The 20,957-nt window shown below is 40.3% G+C and overlaps 1 protein-coding gene across 1 annotated transcript; it reads left to right on the top strand.

The window, feature by feature from the left end:
* The first annotated feature begins 1,356 nt into the window (after positions 1–1,356).
* LOC120802771 (forkhead box protein O1-A-like) lies at positions 1,357–18,977 on the top strand. Its single transcript, XM_040150908.1, has 4 exons — positions 1,357–2,202; positions 14,285–14,476; positions 14,626–15,836; positions 15,946–18,977. The coding sequence occupies exons 1-3, from the start codon at positions 1,591–1,593 to the stop codon at positions 15,811–15,813; spliced, it is 1,992 nt and encodes a 663-aa protein (XP_040006842.1). The 5' UTR covers positions 1,357–1,590; the 3' UTR covers positions 15,814–15,836; positions 15,946–18,977.
* The last annotated feature ends 1,980 nt before the right edge of the window (positions 18,978–20,957 follow it).

The raw sequence follows: 20,957 nt of genomic DNA, 5'->3' as shown, positions 1-20,957 counted from the left end.
TCACATTCAAAGAAAATAGGTTTAATCAAAATATTTTTTGTATTCTTATAGTGTCAGAAGTCATGCAAACAGTTGTGATCATGATTAATGGTGTTTTTCCAGGCAGGCTGTGAATTCAGTATAACTACAGCAGCATGTAGGACCCCAGATCTTGGTTACAGTAGGAGAGTAATTAGACCTTGAACCTTGTGTCCTTTGCAAGGGAAGTGCTTTTAAAGTTTAAAAAAAAAAAAAAAAAAACATGCTAACAATGTACTACACAGATTCCTTCTGTTCTAAAAACACCCTTTGCAATCTATTGTCTTAGCATGTGTGGAAACTGAGAGCTTGACATTTTAAAGTGCCTCATTTCCACATTTTGTTCACTTTTCCTTAAACACAGCCGGGATTGGCATGATAAGATGTTGGCAACACTTCTTTACTTGTATGTGTGGACCGTATAAGGTACAAAAAATGTGTTCGTGTGGAAAGACACCTGGTTATGCTCAGAAATTTCTGCAAGTAACCCACTAGATGGCGCTATTGACAGCTATGGCCCCATATAAAGCGAGGATTTCCAACAAGGCTGTATTGCAGTAATGTGATGCAGTAATTGTATTAACTAGTATCATAAAACTGGATATGACTGACCAACCTATAAAGACAGAGGAGTCATAAAAGTTCGTAAAGTAATGGCAATGTTTTGGATATGAATCCTAAGTGACAGGCCAAAAACACCAACTGTTGGCTGGACTGTTCGTGGAAATGAGACAATTTGTGGAAAACACCTGGCTACACACAAAAAAAAAACACCTGTTTTACGATTTTACGAGATTCTGACGATGGAAAGCACAAGGGGACAAGGTTGGCTAGTCAGAAAAACCTTTCTCTGGTGGTACAGGTGGGTACTGTATCTCTCGGAGTCCTAGAGGAAGTCTGCATGTTCCTCTACATCGAAGGTGCATTTAGGTGCCGCCAGAACGCGTTGGATTTACCACAGAAAGTAATTTGCAATGACAGTTGAATAAGACATGGTGGGATTGAGGTGGTGGAAAGAACACAGCCGCATTTAATAATGATTGGTCACTGGTCAAACTCATACCGTCCGCGACCCGTATAAATATTTGCAAATTGACGATAGCCAAATAAATGATTTTAAGATCGACTGCAAATGTGAAAGAAATAAATGACACATTTAATGCATATTTGATTTCAAACCGGGTCACTTTAGGCATGATTTCCAACCAAAGAGAACACTTGAATGCGCAGTCAAGTTGTGAAACCGGAAGATGGAACCTGCGAGTGGGCCCTGAAGGCAGCACCAACTCCGAACTACTAGTTAACACTGACAGAGCGGCAGACTCGAGAGTTGCATCGAGTCGGTGCAGGAAGGTGTGAACCTCGGTGAAGACCTTGAACAAAACAGTTCTCTGACTTTAAAATTACAGACCTCTCTTATCTGGTCTGGCCTAGTACTGGAATCTGCTGTGTGAAGGAAACATTTTATTTTATTTTATTTTATTTTTTACCCGTGTGATTTTTCTCTCATTTATTTATATCTTTTTTTTATGTGAGTGTCTATGTGACAGTTAACGCCGGCTTGACCCCGACATGGCTGAGGTACCGCCACCACAGACACAGCCGGTCGAAATAGACCCGGACTTTGAGCCTCTCTCTCGCCCGCGATCGTGCACTTGGCCGCTGCCCCGGCCGGAGCTCATCGACCCGGCCGGCTCCAACACATCCTCCCCGGCACCGTCGGTGCAGCAGGAGCCGGGAGGAAACACAGAGTTCATCAGTAACCTCGGATTGTTAGAGGAGGACTACGAGGAGTACGCAGAGCAGAAACCGCATGTGGCCTGTGGTGATTTTCAGTGTCGGGACGGAAGCTGTGTGCATCTGCATCACCATCACCACCACCATCATCTTCAGCAGCAGCAGCAGCAGCAGCAGCAGCAGCTCCCGGGTCCGCAGCTGCCGCCTCAGCAACAGGTGCCTCCTCCTGGCGTCGCACCCCTGGGCAGCTCCGGCCAGAGGAAGAGCGGCCACAGTTCGTCTCGTCGCAACGCCTGGGGGAACATGTCGTATGCTGACCTGATTACCAAGGCGATAGACAGCTCACCTGAGAAGAGGCTGACCCTGTCTCAGATTTACGACTGGATGGTGAAAAGTGTGCCTTACTTCAAGGATAAAGGAGACAGTAATAGCTCCGCGGGCTGGAAGGTGAGTGTCAGCGTGCACGCGAGGGCTTATTGTCTGTGTGGATGCGCGCGCACGTAAACGTCCAGTTGTTGAGGATGAACCTGAGATGGTCTGATGGTTGTATCTTTTAACTCCTTTTACTCTTGGCGCACCAATCAAATCAAAACTAAAGACACCAACACAATCTTAAGTTTGGATATACATATATATTGTGAATGTAGGTTCTAAGTGTCTTTGAATGCATTCAGAAGCACATCTGCACAATTCTGTTCAAAAGACTCAGTTACTGATCCCTGATCTGCTTTTTCTTAATATGCAGAAAGAGGAAAAAGTGCAGAGACCAAAAGACAAACATTTTCATGTCAGATCTTCGTTAGTGTCTGGCTGCACTGATGACCTTTTAACACTTTTTGCACATTATGGTGATAGAGAGGGCAATGTTCTATAAATGTTGGGGATTTCGTGAATCAAGTAGTATGCAGATTCTAAACACCGCACGTCTCCATCAAGCTCTGCTGAGTACCTTTCTATTATAGGAAATATAGGGATTAATAAAAGATGATATGAGGTGCAATGTGGTCAGTCGGACATGACTGAGAAAATGAACCCTCACAGAGAGAGTGCATCAACACCTCTCTGACCTATATTACATCTACACAACAGTATGTTAGCTTGGTTTGGGAAAGCGGTAATGCAGTAAGGGCTGCATCCTTAAGATTACTTTACACTCATTATGTCCGCAGGCAGCACAGAAAAGTACTTGGTTTTGCGCGGTGATTTATTAAAAACGTACTCAAATCAACCTGTCGCCTCTACCAGATATTGATCTACGCTTTGCTCCAGTCAGGGATCTGCAGATGCCATTTTTTCATACTGGTTTTTAATTTTAAACCACTTATTTCAGGTTCATATGGAGTGCACATTCAGTGGTGGTGATGGTCATACATTAAAAATGAATAATAAGAATAATAGGAAAGTAATTCGTATAATTTTGCCCATTTCCCCATCTGGGAGAGAAAGTATAATATTTCTTCTTGTGTAATAAGGTTAAAAAATGAACCATGAACATGGTTTCCAAAATGTACAACGGTTACTCTTAAATTTGGCCGCTCAACTTTGACATCTCGGTAAACTTTGACGTTTCGGAGTGGTCTCCTCTGTCAGTGGTAGCAGACGCCCCTCTGCTGTATCAGTGAGGAAACATACAGTTCTAAAGCAGCCGAGCACCAGCCAGCATGTGTGAATGTAAACATCCCATACATCTGCCTGAGAATATTTCTCTCTATGTAGCCCTGAAGTAGTGCACTTCAAAAATAATGGTTGGTAACATGTTTAGTATGGAGAATGGGCACATCAGTTTTCTTGTACACCTGTCAACTAGGTGTTGGAGGCTTGACTGAGTGATTGTTGAAATCACACAGGATGCAGATCAGCACGGATTTTCTGGTATGCCTTTTCCTAGTCCTGAACAAACCTTAGCGGGAACAGTCTTTTCAGTATTACCGCAAAACACACTGAGTCATGGTCTATGCAGCATTTCAACAGTCATGGAAACCCTGGTAAAGTCCTGAAATTTGAAAGCTGTGTTTTCCGGACTGGAAAAGTATTGGAACTATTTAGTACAAGGGACAAGTTGGAAAAACATTTGCCTAATGCCCGCACAAACATGTTAATCCAGGTCTTGATTCCTGGCTAACTTCAACCGGTGAGTTGAAGTTAGCCATGAAGGAAAGAAATTAACATAGGACAAAAGCAGACAGAGAAATTCACAGATGCACCCAAAGCAGACGCTAATTAAAACCTTCACAAAACAAAATCTGAGTCAAATTCAAACTTCAACTTGCAGCCCTTCCTGTAACCCCTGCATCCTGGTGAGATGTAATTTTGAGGTTATGTCAGGAAATGCCTTTGCGAACCTCAATCAAATATAGTTTCCATTGTTAAACACCCCCATGTGGAAGCTTGATCACAGCTTGTATTACGACTTAAGGCTCTGGTGAACCTCCCTCTCCTCCTTTTCTTACTCTTTCTGCAATTCTTCTACTGCACTTTCTTAAATATAGGCGCACTGGCTTGTGGGAATGCAGACAGATTTTTGCCAGGGAGGCAGCGTGGAGTAACTGATCGGCGCTAACACGACAATAACAGGAGGCGACACAAACAGCTCAATCAGTGTTGGGGAGTGTGGTGGAGGGGAAGGGGGTGGGAGAAGGGGATGCTGGGAACAACGTCAAACATCCTCCATTCCTGAGCTCTGCGCTCATGTCTTTGTGTTCCTGTCTTCTAGAGTTTCCTCAGCGGATGCTACAGCTTGGAGAAAGGGATTGCTGCTCTTTATCCTATCGCTTCCTTTTGTGCCCTCTCTCAGGCCTTTTGCTGAAGGTGTTTGTGTTAGTTCAAGAGAAACCCAGAGAATTTGGTGAATTACAGACTTTTCACTTTTAAGTCCAATGTTATATAGCACCAAGCTGTGTAAGCTATGGGACTGAGCCCTGCAGCTTTTTGAATAACATACATATTCTATATTGCTTAAGAATTTTTCAATGTTTTTCAGTTTGAAGCCCCAGTCTAGAATTTCTTTTGAGTGCATCACTTACAGAGGACCTCTTAAGTGATGGTGCAACATAAGGTACTGCTATCTAATGATAATGATTTTCTAATGATAATGATTTTCTGGGGTTGCTGGTGACTTAATCTATTTGAAGCACAATCTACATGACTGTTAACTTGCATAATTTTCCATCCTTTGATCACCATTTAGCTTGAGAGTGCTTGGGGTCCATGTAATCCTGACCTATGACCTTCTGGTAGACTGGGAATGAAATAGTTTTTAAACTATTGATGGCACAAATTTGAAAAAAAGCCTCCTACCCTATTTAGATAGACCATATATTAATCTTATTGTTTAGACATCACTACAGTATATGTACATAAACATCTTATTTGCCAAATTTGTTGAATACATCTTTGGAAAAATAATAGATGAATCCCGATTTACTGCTAAATTAATATAGAGAGCATCTACTCAATTAGATGTTATAGGAAAAAGGGATTGATATAGGCACTCTGTACCATGTACTGCAGTTGTTCAGTAGTTTTGAAGTGCCACAGTGGCTGAGCACATATCATGTACTGACATCAGTGTGAATCCAGCTGATAATCTCTTACTCCTCGTTAATTCTTTTCCTCTGTTCACTGAGTGCTATCCAATAAAACTGCAAACACCTTTTTCATCAAAAACAACAGCTCCAAACTGTTTATCTTTAATATTAAATCAACACATCTCTACTTCAATCTACCTACGCATTTCTAAATGTTGGCATGCTCACTGGGCCTCGGAACCACCGGCTACTAGTTATTTTTAGACTTTCCTGTTAAAAAAACGACAGTCCCCCCACAATGAACTATGATGCATTTCCTGCCAAGTAGATGGAAAACAGTGCCATGTGTTAACATCCCCGCCCTGCAAAACATGAAGGTCAGCGTGGCTGGAAAAAGAGAAGTTACCAATGGGAGAGACCATATATGGACCATGTTTGGGCATCTAATTCTACATTAAGTCATTTTATTCCATTTCCATTCCCACCATACGGTAAAAGAAATCCCCAGCCTGCATCCTGGTCTTTGTGTTTACTTTCGAATTCACATGCATGAGCATGAACCCTGATTGTAATGACAGATACGCCAGAGACCTCATGGTGGGTGGGGGTATTGAATTTGAACCTCAGTGATTATACAGCTCCACCTAGAAAACTGAAGATGGGTGGAGGGCAGGATGGGGGCGAGGCTGGTGCTGCTAGAATTTCCTGTCTCCCTCATGTCAGGGAAATTGTTTTTGTTTTCCCTCCAAAAATTGTGAAGCAGCTTAGTGATCACAATGCCTTTGCCACAAGAGAGGGCCCCTACCAACTGGGAGGACTGGTTCCCCTGGGATATTGATGGGTGTATGAGTGGCGGTGTGCAGAACATGAGGTACTTTACCATCTAACTGGTACTGCCAGTGTTTTTCTCAGTGAACTGTGACCTTATATAATGGAACAGGAAGTAGCACGCCTGAGTTTAACTGGCTGTGATGTTCTGAGGTATTCATTTCAAAATATGTAAATAGTGAGAAAGTATTTTATCTACCTTTTTTAACTTTTCAAAGGTTATGAAGTGTGTAAAAGCCATTGGTTTGTAGTGCTGCACCGGTCTAAGGCAGTTTGGGTATTTATACACCAGTGCTTAATGGATGAATGGAAAGTTTTGGTTGCAGCCTGCAGTAATGTGTGCAAAGGCTGCCTGTTATGAAAGAGTTTATCTTTCTATATCATCTAACATGGATGTGATGGGGGCCCCAACACTACAAATCAGTAGCCTGTTGATTGTGCTGGTGCCTAATGTTTGCATATGTCCACTGTGGAAATTAGTGACAAATAACACTGAAAGTATTTATTCAGGATGAGCTGAGCTGCTAAGTGGAAATGCTTGCTCTGTCCACTTGAACAACATCCCCCAGATCAAGAGACAGCTGATGAAAGTGCCCACTAGTTGAACTGCAGGATTAACAAAATGCATACCATCCTGCAGCCCCGGTTGAGTACAAGTTCCATGAAAATCTAAGGTAATGGTCACGTACTGAGTAATGGTGCCATGAATTGAAATTTGCCGTCCAGTGACTTCAGTTGTACCTACACTGACTTTGATCCAATTTCCTAAAGTGTCTGAAGTTATTTGGCCAAAAAAGAGTTACTATAGTTTATATATGCAGGATATACAAGTATTATGTAGATTTAAGGTAAACATGACCTCTCAATTACTACCACGGGTCTGTCAGTAGCTAGAACTAAAGCCAAATTAAGTAAGCTATATTTTTGCCACGCCAGTAACATGGATCTAGGAATGGCAATGTTGGTCTGTCAGTTTCTCTGTTGGTCCTCTACCTTGGTCCAGACTGAAACATCTCAACAAGTACTGAATGATTTGCCATGAAATTTTGCATCGGCACTCATGGTCCCCAGAGGCTGAAACCAATTGACTTTGCTGATTCCCTGACTTTTCCTCTATGAGGTTCACATTTACATTTGTGATTTTGAGTGAAATGTTTCGATAACTATCGGATGGTTTGATATGAAATGCTGCTTATTTGTCCAAGTGGCCACTTGCAGTACTGTAAAGAAAAAAATCCCCTGGGACTCAAAAAGGATTTTCCCCATAGACCACCATTATAAAAAAGATGTCTGTAAAACTGATGACAGGACAGTCATTTTTATTATTGATAATTATTCTTTGTATTACAAGTTTTTAGTCATTGAGGGTTGTATATTTGCAAAACTTTCCCAGACCCTAGAAAAAGTTATTTTACAGTGTTTGATGTCATCCCGATGTAAAATCTATGGGCTGAGCAGGAAGTCAGGTCAGCAGCAGAAATGCTAATGCGCATGTTCAGTGGGCTGCACAGCACAGAAGCCAACTTCTTTTGGCTTATGTGGCTTCAATAAAATTAATAGCTGCTGTTGCTGAGTCTGGTATCCAGTTTGTATAATACAACCAACCTAAATACCTGTAAAAGTAATGACATTCACATCAGCATCAGATGTACTTTACGCATAGTGCTTATTAGTAATTGTTAGGATGCTAAATGCAGCAAACCTAAGTTATGAACATGGTAAACATTACAGCTGCTAAACAGCATATTAGCATTGTCATTGTGAGCATGTTAGCATGCTGACGTTAGCATTTAGCTCAAAGCACTACTGCGCTTATAAGTATAGCCTCACAGAGTTGCTAGCCAGGCTGGAGACCTTTCAAGGCAGTCTATAAAATCATAATAAAAATGAAATTCTATAAAATATTTAGTTTTACTTTACATTTTTTAATAGAGTGAATGTTCAATTTTAAAATGAATTATCTTCAAAGAAGTTGGTAATTATTGGTTTATGAACTCAGTCTGGGGACACAGGGCTGAAAAGAGACAACAGCTACTAAAAGAGGCAAGAAAAAAAAAACCTTAATCACTGCCAGTTATTTGTCTTGGGATCACAAGGTTAAAAAGGGAGGCCGCCGTGAACTTAAGAGGCCCACTGAATGCTTCTAGTAACCCCATGAAGAAAGGGAGGCTTGGGGCAGGGGCTTTCAAAGTGGAGCGACTGTGGCTTGAGGGAAGGAGGGAAACAGTCAGCTGACTGGCTGGCAGTGGGCTGAGGCCTGTGTACAGTCTGCTGTCTACACATGTGTGAGTCTGTGGAATCTGTGGCATGTGGGTTTCTGCATTGTCCTCCAGCCTGTGCAGGATAATAATCCCCCTCTATATTATGTTCACAAAAAGAACCTGGCCTCACAGCCATTATTCAAAATATAAAGGACATGGGTGCTGCGGGAGGCAAAGAAATATTGTACGAAAAAAGAAAACGGGGTCAAAAGTGATTGAGATTAGTGTCCAATCCTGTAGAAAACGAGTTGGCCTTTTTAGCCTGTAAAATGTGAGAATGTGTTTCAGTCTAAAGATCAGTCTGACAAAGATTAGAGATTAAGTTTCTAATCACCTTGGTATTTCTGAATATTTAAGCATCATTTAAGCAGGATTGTGTGTATTTTTTTTTTTGTAATCAATAGCATGTCACGTGAGGATGTTTAACTGTGTCTATAGTTTGTATTTGCCCTCTCCTTGTTTACCTAAACCTGAACTCCTAACACAAAGCTCTCCATTCCCTTTCACAGTCTCACTTTGAAGGCATTGCAGAAGTGGGTCACTCAGTTTGATGCTCAGTGTTAATGAAGTAGTCTGCATTGTGCCTGGAGCCATGAAGAGGCGACATGGTCTCCACTCTGAGCTGCGTGGGTTCTTCCCCTTCTGCAGCAGTGCTCGCCTTTTTACCGACCTGTAACAGAAAACCTAGGTCCCATGCTCATTTTCAACTCCACTTGCGCTTCTTGGGTCAGACTAGAAATAGGGGGGAGAGGGGGGTGCACAGGAAGGCACTGTCAGGAAGTGGCTTGTCCTTTCACTGTAATCTCTGCAAGTGCTGTGCTCTCTTATTCTCTTATTTACACCAGATATCTGACTGCTCTGCAGTGGTAGTAGTACTGTATGACACTAGTTATTAAAGATTCGATTTATTTTTGGACCCTGTGACCTGATAAAGCCATCATTCAGTATAAGATAAAGAAGCAATGTGTTGTTGCCCATATACATACTAGGTCAAGCAGTGTTAACGCTTGTCTCACAAGATTACCAAGTTATTTACCTTTACAACAAATTATCTTTGCAAATTACATGATTTTTACTTTTTTTAAAATTTAGCAGCTGGTAACATAGCAGCTGGTATACCATTTGTGCCATCCCTTAAAAAATTAGATATTCAAGTTTTTGTTTTATGTGAAAGGAGTTTTGTCTGATGTAATGTATACTAGTGGAACACACTGAACATATACAGTATATCGCTATTGGAAAAATAATCATTAATACTTTGATACCGATTACAGACACATCGTCCAACACTAATAGGAAGTCACTTTTGGCACCAACAGTGTGAGCTACACAATCAGCTAGTTAACAGAAGTCCATTTATTTCCTACATGGCCGAAGACCCAGCCAACACGTTGACGTAGTCAACAAACTGGACAAGATGTTTGCCGCAGCTGAACTCTTTGTGGTTAATGGCAGCCAAAGAGATTAGCATACTTCCTTATTTCACCATTAATGGGATTTTGATTTATGTACAATTGTTTCACGTTTTTCCTCATTCTTTACAACTTTTGTTTAAAAACCTTAGGGCAGAAGCATTTCAACAATGCTTTGAGAGCGGTTGAACCCATTGCTGAGGTCAATGAAGCCCTGATTGGAAGTAAGAAAAGAAAAAAATTGAAAAAGAAAAAAAAAAAGAAATACTACATTCTTATTCTTACAAATGAACTCATGAGCAATAAATTGAACCTTACACTTAGGGGATTTGCGGCCACAGCCTTACTCGGTCTGGTATTACCAGTGGCTAATTGTAGCTAATATTAGCTAATGTTAGCAAACTTTAGCAGACATTTTTGAGTAATTGATATTACTAAATTAGTTTGCTGTCTTCTTTGCTTGTTTTAATGTTACTTGTTCTGGTATGTTACAGATGAACATTTCAATAAACTTGATGTGTTTACCTCTTGTTTTCTTTTTGCGATAAAACCGTTGAAATGTTATAGAAGTATATAAAGGTTCTAATGTCAGCAAAGTGATTTGGTAATGTCACTAACACACAGAAGTATCTAAAGCTTGCCACCATTAGCCACCATAAGGTACTGGTCATAGCAGACCAAGGAAGACTTTCACAGCAAAACCTCTGATCGTGCTGAAATGAGCAAGGCTGTATTTTTATTGCTTAGCATTTCAACTCTTTACTTATAAGAGGAAAAATAATGTCAGTTCCTATCTAAAAAGTGACATAGTCCCATTTAATATTTTTGTCATAACTGTAGCTGCATGTAGTAAATGTAAATTTAAAGTAAGTCTCCAATCTTTCATCACTAACTAAATATCAGACTCCGTCATTGAGTTACTGATTTGAGAAGTTGCTGGTCTCCAGCAGTCAGCCTCCTGGGAGATCCTCTGTGCTGTGTGTGGTTTTGTCTGGTGCTGAATGTAAAATGTTTGCACCAATTGCAAGTGAGGCCACTTTCACTGAGGCTGCACCTGTCCCTGCAACTGGGCCTTGTTTGTTTACTTATCCTGTGACCGTTACTGCAAGCCTCATGCTTCACTACACAAGAAACAGCAGCTGTGTCAATTTGATTGTTTTGAAGTCCAGTAGGAGGAGTCACTTCATGCTGCAGCAGTTTGTCTTGATGATACTGATCACACACAATTAAGAGATCATCGGGTACATTGGAATAGTCGTAAGATGGTGGAGAGTCTCCATAATCTAATGCAGGTCTTCTAAGTGCAACCATGTATCTGAGCTGCCCAACATATGGCCCCTCTGTGGGCAAACTGAAAATAGATTTTGTCGCAAGCAGAAAGACTTTTCCCATGTCAGGCATCCTTGCACCAGATGACCTAGGACCAGTATGACATTAAAACTCATATATTCTTCAGTGTAGCGCCAGTTTATGTCAGATGCAGCATCATTCTGTACAACATGCAGCAGGAAATGTTTCTTTCTTTTTTATGGGACAGAGAGCAATATATTTCCTTAGCGCATAATATTTATTAAAGGCTAGTAGCAAGAATCTAAAGAGATCTTTGGTTGCTGCAAAGCTAGGAATGATGCTGAATTGATGTTGAAAATAAATTTTAAGCACACAAAAATCAACTGACATGACCACCCTCACACACAAACACTATGCAAATTTTTTTTGTCCTCAAGCCAAGAGCAGTAAAGAGCAAAGGCAAAGCTGAATTATATTACAATAATGTAATATAATGTAATGCAATATTGTAATGACATATACTATATGTAATGCATCTTAGCCCTTGTACAAGCTTGTGTTGGATCACTGCTCTAACTACTCAATAGATCTTCTCTCTTAAACATGTACGACACTTACGGCCCTCCATAATCTGTGCCTGGGAGCTGCACTGGTTGCTAAGAGAGGATATTGAAGATCATATAGATTTCTTAAAGCCCCTCGCTCAGATGAGCTGTCATGCAGCTGCAGGTGCACATACTTCAAAGTTGGTTAAAAGTGAAGGCCATAACAATATGTTTTATAAAGAAGTTTAGCAACAGTAAAACGTATAGGGCACCTTGGGTCAGGCTTTCAGAGAAATAATGTGTGAGTGGGGCACCTCATGAAATAGTGAGCCAGGGGATGTCTTTTGTTCTCTTTGGGCTGAGGTGAGGTCTGTCTCAGACAAGGATTATCCCAGGCCGAGTAGGGAATGCCCCTTCCCAGGGCCCAGTCATGCAGCCCATGATCTATTGTTGGCACTAATCAGAGGCTGTAGACATTTGCATATCATCAGTGATCTTGGCCCTTGTGTGAGCAAGACATGTCATTTGGTTAGTAGCTTCAAAGTTGGTTTACAGACTTAGTCTGTGCAGCACAGATCTCAGGTCCTCCACTAATGACTAATTTCCTGTCTTCAGTTACAGATTGAGATCATATAGAAAGAGAGAAAATGGGGAGAAAAGGTCATGAAGTAAATGAACACAAGTCAGAGTAAGCATTGCATTTTGTGGCAGGGTATGTTAACTCCACCTCAAGTTTCTCAAACCTGCATGTGCAGGATGTCCTCTGACACAGGAAGCCTCATTTAGACGTCAGTGGAAGGGGTAGGGGTGTGGGGGGTGTTCTGTTGTGGTGAGTCAGAGATCAGACGGTCCGACCCAGCACCTCACATCTGATGCTTCTCCTCCTCTCTCTGCTCCTGCTTCCTCCAACCTGTTTGCATGTCTCTGTCAGCGCCGGCTGAGGAGCTCATGTTCAGCACACAGTGAACTCATTGACCCCACCTCTGCCGGCAAAAACATCTCACTCTACCACCCTCCCCATCCTCACTTCGAACTCTGTAACCTCACTTTGCTTTCTTTTCCAGTTAAAATTTCTCATTCGTGCACAGCCCACTGCTTCCACTCTTAGGATCAGGCTTCAGAAGGCTACTGTTGATGTATAGCTTGAGGTTGAACTTGGTGTGGTCCAGTGCCTTTGTATGGGGACAGTCATCCAAATATTACTCTAAATAGTTTTAAGTTTGCTCTGTTTCTAAAAATATTTTAAGTGTAATTCTGGTCTTTGTCGTGCAGTCACCTAAAATGCTATATTTTTTTAAAATGTACTTTACAGAGCCATCCTTAATATGAAATATTTCTTCAACTACTGGTGTTTTTTCCATTAGTAAGTTATAAGAATTAATATTCTAAAAATAAATAATTCAGTAAAAAAATCAAAATTTAATAAGATATAATTTTATCATATGAGTCATATTGTCACGATTAATAAGCACTGAATGCATCTGCTGAAAGCCTAACCCCAGCCCAAGACCAACGTTTCAGAGGCAAGCTCAGACAATCTGTCTGTTGTTTTGAATGTGAGTGTCTTTATCTCCATGCTTTGTATATCCCTGTTGAATCCTGTGGTTGGGGACATCTGGCTTTACTAACTGCAGGGAGCTGCTTTTGGGTTCACATGGGTATTGAGGGGAAATTCCCTGCGAGTTCATCTTGTGTTGCTCTTTGGTCTTTTATTGTACCCTCCATCCAGCACAGCCCTGAGTTGCATATTAGGAAGATTTTGTCCAGGGAGACCAAGCAATACAGTACGTCTGTGTCCTGTGTGACCGTCTAACTATTCCTCAACCATCGTTGTTTTTCTTCCTTAAAGAATTACCGCAAGAGGTGCCTCTGCATCCTTTTTAGGGTTCAAAACATAGCATTAGAGAAACGGACTGAATGAGACTTTAGGTGTATATGTGTTAGCGCAAGGAAAAATGTGACCACATACAAAAAAAAGGAGCAATTTGGGTAAAACCAAAGAAATACAGTCTGAATTAGCTCTTTCAGTAGTGTAGTTGTCAAACTAGGACCCTGGGTTTGAGATGAGACACAGATAATGTTGGATACATCTTTGGTGATTCTGATTTAATTTTTTCTGTATTGTGTCTCCTAAAATCACCCTCTTTCTTGTTTTGTCTGTGTTGTCATCTGTTTTGCAAGGGTACCAAATGTTTATTTAGTGTAAAATAAATTATACCACATATTCCATCCATCCCTCGCCCCCTCATACCAAAGTGAACCATTTCAGAGCCTGGAGAGCGTGCGACAGGAATAGAAAAATCTTAGTAGACATAATATTGTTAGCAGAGGATATGGATGTATGCATACTTGTTGTTCATCACCGTTTTCCCAACAAGACGAAACACATTCTCATTTAATTCCCATTGAAAAGCAAGCAGGGATAACTGACCACTGCTTCTTTTTTGCACCCGGATGTCAGCATTTATTTGAACCGCATGTCTTTCAAACCTTAAAGCAGCATTTAATAGATGCACTGGAATAGTTGGTCTTTTGTAAGGTTGTTGCCCAATACCAAAAATAATCTGACCTAATTTTTTTTTGTATGCCTGTAGCTGCATTGTAGGCTACACAGAACTGTTACGTCCACAAACAATTTACAAATGATTCACTCTTTTCCTATCCAGAACTCCATCAGACACAACCTGTCCCTGCATAGCCGGTTTGTGCGTATACAGAATGAAGGAACCGGAAAAAGCTCCTGGTGGATGCTGAACCCAGAAGGGGGAAAGAATGGAAAGTCACCTCGACGCAGAGCTGCCTCCATGGACAACAACAGTAAGCTTGCCAAGAGCAGAGGAAGGGCAACAAAGAAAAAGGTAGAGTTCCTTTTATTAACACAATACTCGTATCATTAATGTCTATCATCACAATCCTGCTGAATCTAAGTTAATTTTAGTGTAAGTTAATAATACACTGGTATTTGTATTGCAGCCTATGTAAGGTTTTTATGTTTTTCTCTGCCCAGATGGCTCTGCAAGAAGGGGTTGAGGGAGGAGCTGGCAGCCCTGGTTCCCAGTACTCTAACTGGCTGGGAAGCCCAAACTCCCACAGTAACGAGGACTTTGAAACCTGGAGCTCCTTTAGGACGCGTACCAGCTCTGATGCCAGCACTCTGAGTGGTCACCATTCACCTTTCCCTTCTGAACAGGATGACTTGGGGGAGTCTGATGGCCACATGATGTATCCTGGAGCGCCGGGGACCAAGATAACCTCCACCCTGCCCAGTCTGTCTGAGGTGGCTGGATCCTTGGGACAACATGGTTCAGAGAACGTTATGGAGAGTCTGCTGGATAACCTAAACCTACTGTCTCCTAAAAATCCCCCGCTGGGTTCTGACTCCTCACATTCCTCAAATGCTGCCATGCTTCAGAGTGGCCACTACAGCTCATCTGGCTTGACCACACACTCACAGCAGGACTACCGAAAGTGCATGTATGGCCAAGTGAGGATGAACTCCCTCTCCCCTGCTCCTATGCAGGCTCTGCCGGAGACCAAGCCAGGCTTTGGGGCTTATGAGAACCAGTATATCTGCTCTGCTGGCCTCCTCAAAGAGTTGCTGACCTCAGATGCAGATGCCCATAGGGACATGATGCCCTCTAGGGATACACTGGTATCTCATGTTGGGAGGGGAGGTTGCCCAATGCCCACTTACAGCAGCCAGAGCCATTTGGGAGCTCATAGTGGAGTAAAAATGATGAATCCTCCTCGGAGTCACCCAGTTCCTCATGTAAATCTACAAACTATACATAGCCAGCGTCCTTCAACCTCAAGAGATTTGAATAGCTGTAACATGATCCCACTGACTAACCTGACTAGTCTTTCAGGGGCCCCTCCTCGAATGACCAGCCTGAGGACATACATGCAGCTGCCCCGGGAACACCCAACGCACACTAATGATGTCTCATCAATCTACGGCAGAAGCAACGGTTACAGGGGACTTAACGCAGGTCACCCACACAGTCATCATCAAGAGCGGCTGCCCAGTGACCTGGATAACATGTCCATTGAGAGGTTTGAATGTGACATGGAGTCTGTCCTCCATGACACCCTCATGGATGGTGGGGCACTGGACTTTAACTTTGACCCTGCAGCTGGGCCTCATGGGATTCCCCAGAGGGTGAAGACCACCACGCACAGCTGGGTGTCAGGCTAGGATGCACGGTGGATCACAAACAAGTGAGACAGACAATTAGTCTGGCAGTTAGTACAATTATTTAAACTTTCAACAAATTGAATGTCCTCCGAATGTTTATTATCCCTGAACATTTTCCGTTCTCCCTCACAGGTTTTCTCAGCATCGTGCCACTGCTCACCTTCATTCAGAGACTGGAAAATGCAAATTCAAAGAAGCGGCCACAATCACTCTCCACAGAGCATCTGACACAAAGTCATGTTCAAAAATATTACATTTTGAGTTGCAGCTCTGTGTATAACAGTGTATGGTATTACAAAAGAAGGTTATTAATCAGATCCAGACACTGAAATAAGACACAACAGCCACAACTGTTGTCATATATAACAGCATCGAAGATGCTTCAAGACATTTTAAGAGATAAACTGAAAAAGAGACAAATCTGCATTTGCAGACATGTCTTGTTTACGATTGCCTGTCAAAATCTGGAAATATGTATAAATTTGTTTATTTTTGCTGATTCATGGTATATTAAAATATACAGTGCGGTATATTACATAAGACAGAATGCAGTATCAGAGTGCCTGACAAAGAAGATGTTAAGAAATTTCTCACAACGTATGATTTGTGGACAGTCTGGTATAATCTGGTGAATGGAGCCAGGACTGGATTAATACATGGCCAACACAGCAGCATATGCATATTCAGAGAGTGATAACAGCATAGATATACAGTATCTTTCCAAACCGAGTTTGACTTTACTCATTAAGCAGTGGTTTTTGGTCCATTGCTTAAAATTTCATGTATGGTTTGACAATGGCACTGAAATCTCATGATATGATATGTTCTAGCAGATACAAAAAACTGCCAAATCTGATGTTCTAGATCATTAGGCTTAAATGATAGATAAAGCAGTGTATCGTCTGCATAGTTAACCATATTAACATTATTAAAATAGTGAATGAAATAATCCAGAGGAAATGTACAGTAACAAAAGGATATGACTAGTAATAGACCTCTGGACCACACCACATGGCAGATTATGAAACAAAGACCAGTGAATCCTGATAATATTCTGATTGGCCTAAACACATCTTAAATATTTCCTGACACCTGTCATGGTACAGTGCTGCCAAACTGAGGGCTCAAGTCAAATAACAGCCATATCTGCTCATCATAAATGCCAATAAAGACTGTGAGACAAGCTGCATCTCGGACTGAAATTAACTCACCAATCGTATACTGTATGGAAATATTTATTTATGTTTTTATTCTAATTGTAGCTGTTGGACTCTTGCTTTGTACTTTGTATGCTTGTAAAAATATGTGTGCCTATGCTGTGTACAATGTATATACTGTATTTGAGTTACATGATATTGTTATGCTGCATCAAAGTAATATCGAAGAAAGAAATTGCAGATACATTACAAATGCTGACTTCTAAAAACAGTTTACTGAGAGTCCATATTAGTCTCAACTAATGTAGAGAAATCCACTATGTGAAAGCTCCCTGTTACATTAATGGTGTTTTCATGTAATAATTAAGGGCTGTTTAGAAAATGTGAGTGTTGGGGAACACCTAGCAAGAATAATGGTCCTCAGCATGTTATTTTGCCTTATTTGACTCATTAATTATATATGTAACTTGGGAAAACCTCCCAACTCTCTCTATGATTACATGAACCTCTGTGGCTTTAGGAAATTCTATTATGCCTGAATTTATGAAAAACAGTTCAAAACTGCTTCGGATAAATTGAAAAGGCATGGCAATCAAGTTAAAATCAAAGTTGTTTTTTTTAAATCACTTTCTGAAAAAGGGACATTTTGGGAAATGTGGAGATATTCACCTGAATAATGTTGTGTGATACAGGGGGAGCAGGAGCAGGTGGAAGTGATGAAATTCTAAACTGACTGGAAATGGATGTTGGTCTTCAAACTTTAGCTACAGTTTTTATGCACCGAAGAGTTTTCTACTCTAGCAAACATATTTCAAAGAAAGTGTTCCAATTCACTGTGCCTACATGGTCTCGCAGACGAAATAATGTACATATTATTTTCTTTAGTAGTACATTTTTGTATATGAAGGTTTTAAATGACTTTTAAGAATTGTACTGAAATATTGTACTCTTATGTATGATTGTGTTAGAAATGGTTGTTTACATATTTCAGTCCAACCTATATCAATAAATATATGAACACTCATACCTCAAAATATTTTACCTCTGAAGTGTTGAAGGGATTTTTCCTGCCATTTTCCTCAGTGAGTAATGTATTGAATTCATCTTCATTTCTGACACACATTGCTTTTTGCATTTTTTTTCTTTATTCTTTTTTTGTATTTGATTAATGCTGAAACCAGTTACATTTGGACCTTTTTGTCTGTCTTTGCATTTCTAATGTTTTGTTGTGCCTGAGGATTATAGCCATTAGTTTATAGTAAATGCTATGTAACAGCACAGCAAAAGTTTTAAATTAAACATGAATTGTGTAAAATTATACATTTTGAAAGTATTTTTAAAAAATTTGTATTAATTTGTTCCAACCTGGTATGGCGTGTGAATAACACGTCAATTTCTTAAGTCATTTGTTATGTTATCACTACGCATTTTTTGCTTTTTGCCTGTCATTTAATGCCACGTCATATCTTAATTGACTAGCCCCTAAACTTCCCTCTAACCGTAGCCTAAATGGCGCTAGATCACACGCAAAAAACTTAAAATGCATAGACATGATACACGAAATATCCTGAAACGTGCTGTGCTATTTATATGCCATCCCATGATATCACATAGTCTGTTCAGTCAAAAATCAATGAAAGAAATTCAATAAAAATAATTTAATTATGCTTTGGCATAAAATACTGCTTCTATAATTATTGAAGTCTATTAAAAATAAATATGTGATGGGAGCATTTTAATAATGGGTCAACATAGCTACCTTGCACAAATGAGATTAAACTTTAAGAAGTACTTGAGCCTTTTACATTTCATTATGAAAAACAGTATAATGCATTTTTATATGTTATATTTGATGTTACACAAGTGATGACACCTACTTATGTGCAAAATTATTTTCAGGAAAAACAGAATGTCTTATTTTGTCTTTGATATCCACATCCAGGTGTTTTTGAAACAATGCAGTTTTTTCTATGTAACCCATTCCAATGCATAAATCACCATGTGAACTTGCAATTAAAGGAAGAAAAACAGAGTTGCATTTGTGTGTCTATATCATAATAGCGTTATAAGGTAAAATTATGCCAAGTAATGTCACATGTCCTCAACTCTTACCTCAGTCTGAGCCTGTCGGAATTTCATTACTGCTTGTATAGTGGGTTTTGGGAGAACCAAGACCGTAACTCTTAAAATCAGCTTGACTTAGCATGACTTGAAGTCATTACTGTATGCAGCCCCAGTGCCATAGAGCTTCTTAAACAATGAGGCTGGTGGTGAGGAATGAGGACTTGTGCCGGATAAACACCCCTCATTAAGCACATACAGTATGCAGCCCACATGCTCTCCAGATCCAGATCTTCAGAGGTCATGCCAGATGTCACAGGTCAGTAGCAATTCAAGGTCATATGAGTCTTATGCATGGAACATCACATTCTTCTGTTGTATTTGTATTTGAGCTGCCTTTAGAAAATGTTTCCTCCAATGTGTGAGCGAGACAGTTACTGTATGAGTCACCAATGCAGATATCATATCTCACTGTAGGCTTTGATAAATTTATCACCCGGGAAGTCAAATTTAACACCAAGAACACCACCAAACCTAATTTTTACTTCAGTTCAGTTCTGACAAAGACACGCTCATTAAGGCTGGTGATTTGATCATTGTTAAATCCTTGAACTATCTAGCATCATTTGCTTTCAAAGCTTGTATAAATATGTGTGTGCGCAAGCCTTTCTGCAATAAAAGTAAACCAGTGAGTCATGCGATTGTTAATCGTAAATGACATCTGAGCATTTACTTGTGGGAAGTTCAATAAATGAATGAAATATGTTATTGTTGACTCACATTATATTAGCTAACAAAAACATACTGTATCTCTAACAGACTGCCTACAGACAGTTTCCAGGTTACTGGCCCAGGGCAGGCCTCCAGCTTAAAGTTCTCAGTGACTTTTGATCACTATCAGGGCACATTTTCATTCCTTCCTACAGTAACTAACTGAGTCGCTACAGTTTCTTGGCTAACTGGCATTGAATGAGCTGTGACCTGGGTTCATGCAGTTGGGGCCTTAACAGGTGTGTCTAAACATTTCCTAATTAATTTAAATGGAAACCATTAGAACAGATTGAGGGTCTCTTAAGGCGTCAGTATGCTTCAAACAAACAAACAATGTCATATATATGTCATCCAGCCACATCTTAAGGTGTTTGTACCTGTTGCAAGTGGCCACACTCAGAGTCAGGACAAAAAGTTGCTGTCATAGCCTCCTCACTTGTCTTTGCAGTCTCTATGCAGATATTTGATGAAATATGTTTAATTGATTTTTATATATATATAAAAAAAATATATACTGTAAATATACTGTGTATATATGTGTGTGTGTGTGTGTGTGTCTGTGTGTGTGTATATAACTGATAAAAACTTTTATGGCAGCAAATGTCAACAAATTGTAAATGATTGAGCTAAAAAAATATGCAAGCATATCATAATGAAATACCAAATGGAAAAACAGGGGAAGCGGGTCATTAAAGTACCTCAACATTTTTTGACACTTTGGCCTCTTTCAAACATGATAAACTTGATGAGACAGACAGCAGGTTTATTTCCTCTATGAAAATAGGCCATGTTACAGCTACAGTAGGAGTCTTGTGTGTAAAGGAGCAGTGTTCAGTGTCTGCAACTTTGTAAATCAGTTTAATAGCAGAATCAATTAAAAGATCATAATCATTTAGATAATAGATAATAAACCATCAATATTCACTTTATTCAGCGATTATTACACATTTTTTTTGTCAATGAAAGATCTATTCTTTATCAGTACTGACAGTCAGTCTCAGTACACACAGCAGCACATCTCAAAGGCCTTCCTGTCATGAATAAATATTCGTTTTATGTCATTTTGAGTAATTCAAAAACATGGACTTGCATTCTTCTTCCATCACTCGTTCTCAAATGTGTTCTCTTAATAATAACACAGCCCACACATCTGCA

Source organism: Xiphias gladius, chromosome 17 (genome assembly GCF_016859285.1).
Source record: "Xiphias gladius isolate SHS-SW01 ecotype Sanya breed wild chromosome 17, ASM1685928v1, whole genome shotgun sequence".
NCBI classification, from domain to species: domain Eukaryota; kingdom Metazoa; phylum Chordata; class Actinopteri; order Istiophoriformes; family Xiphiidae; genus Xiphias; species Xiphias gladius.
This window is presented reverse-complemented; position numbering and strand designations above follow the sequence as displayed.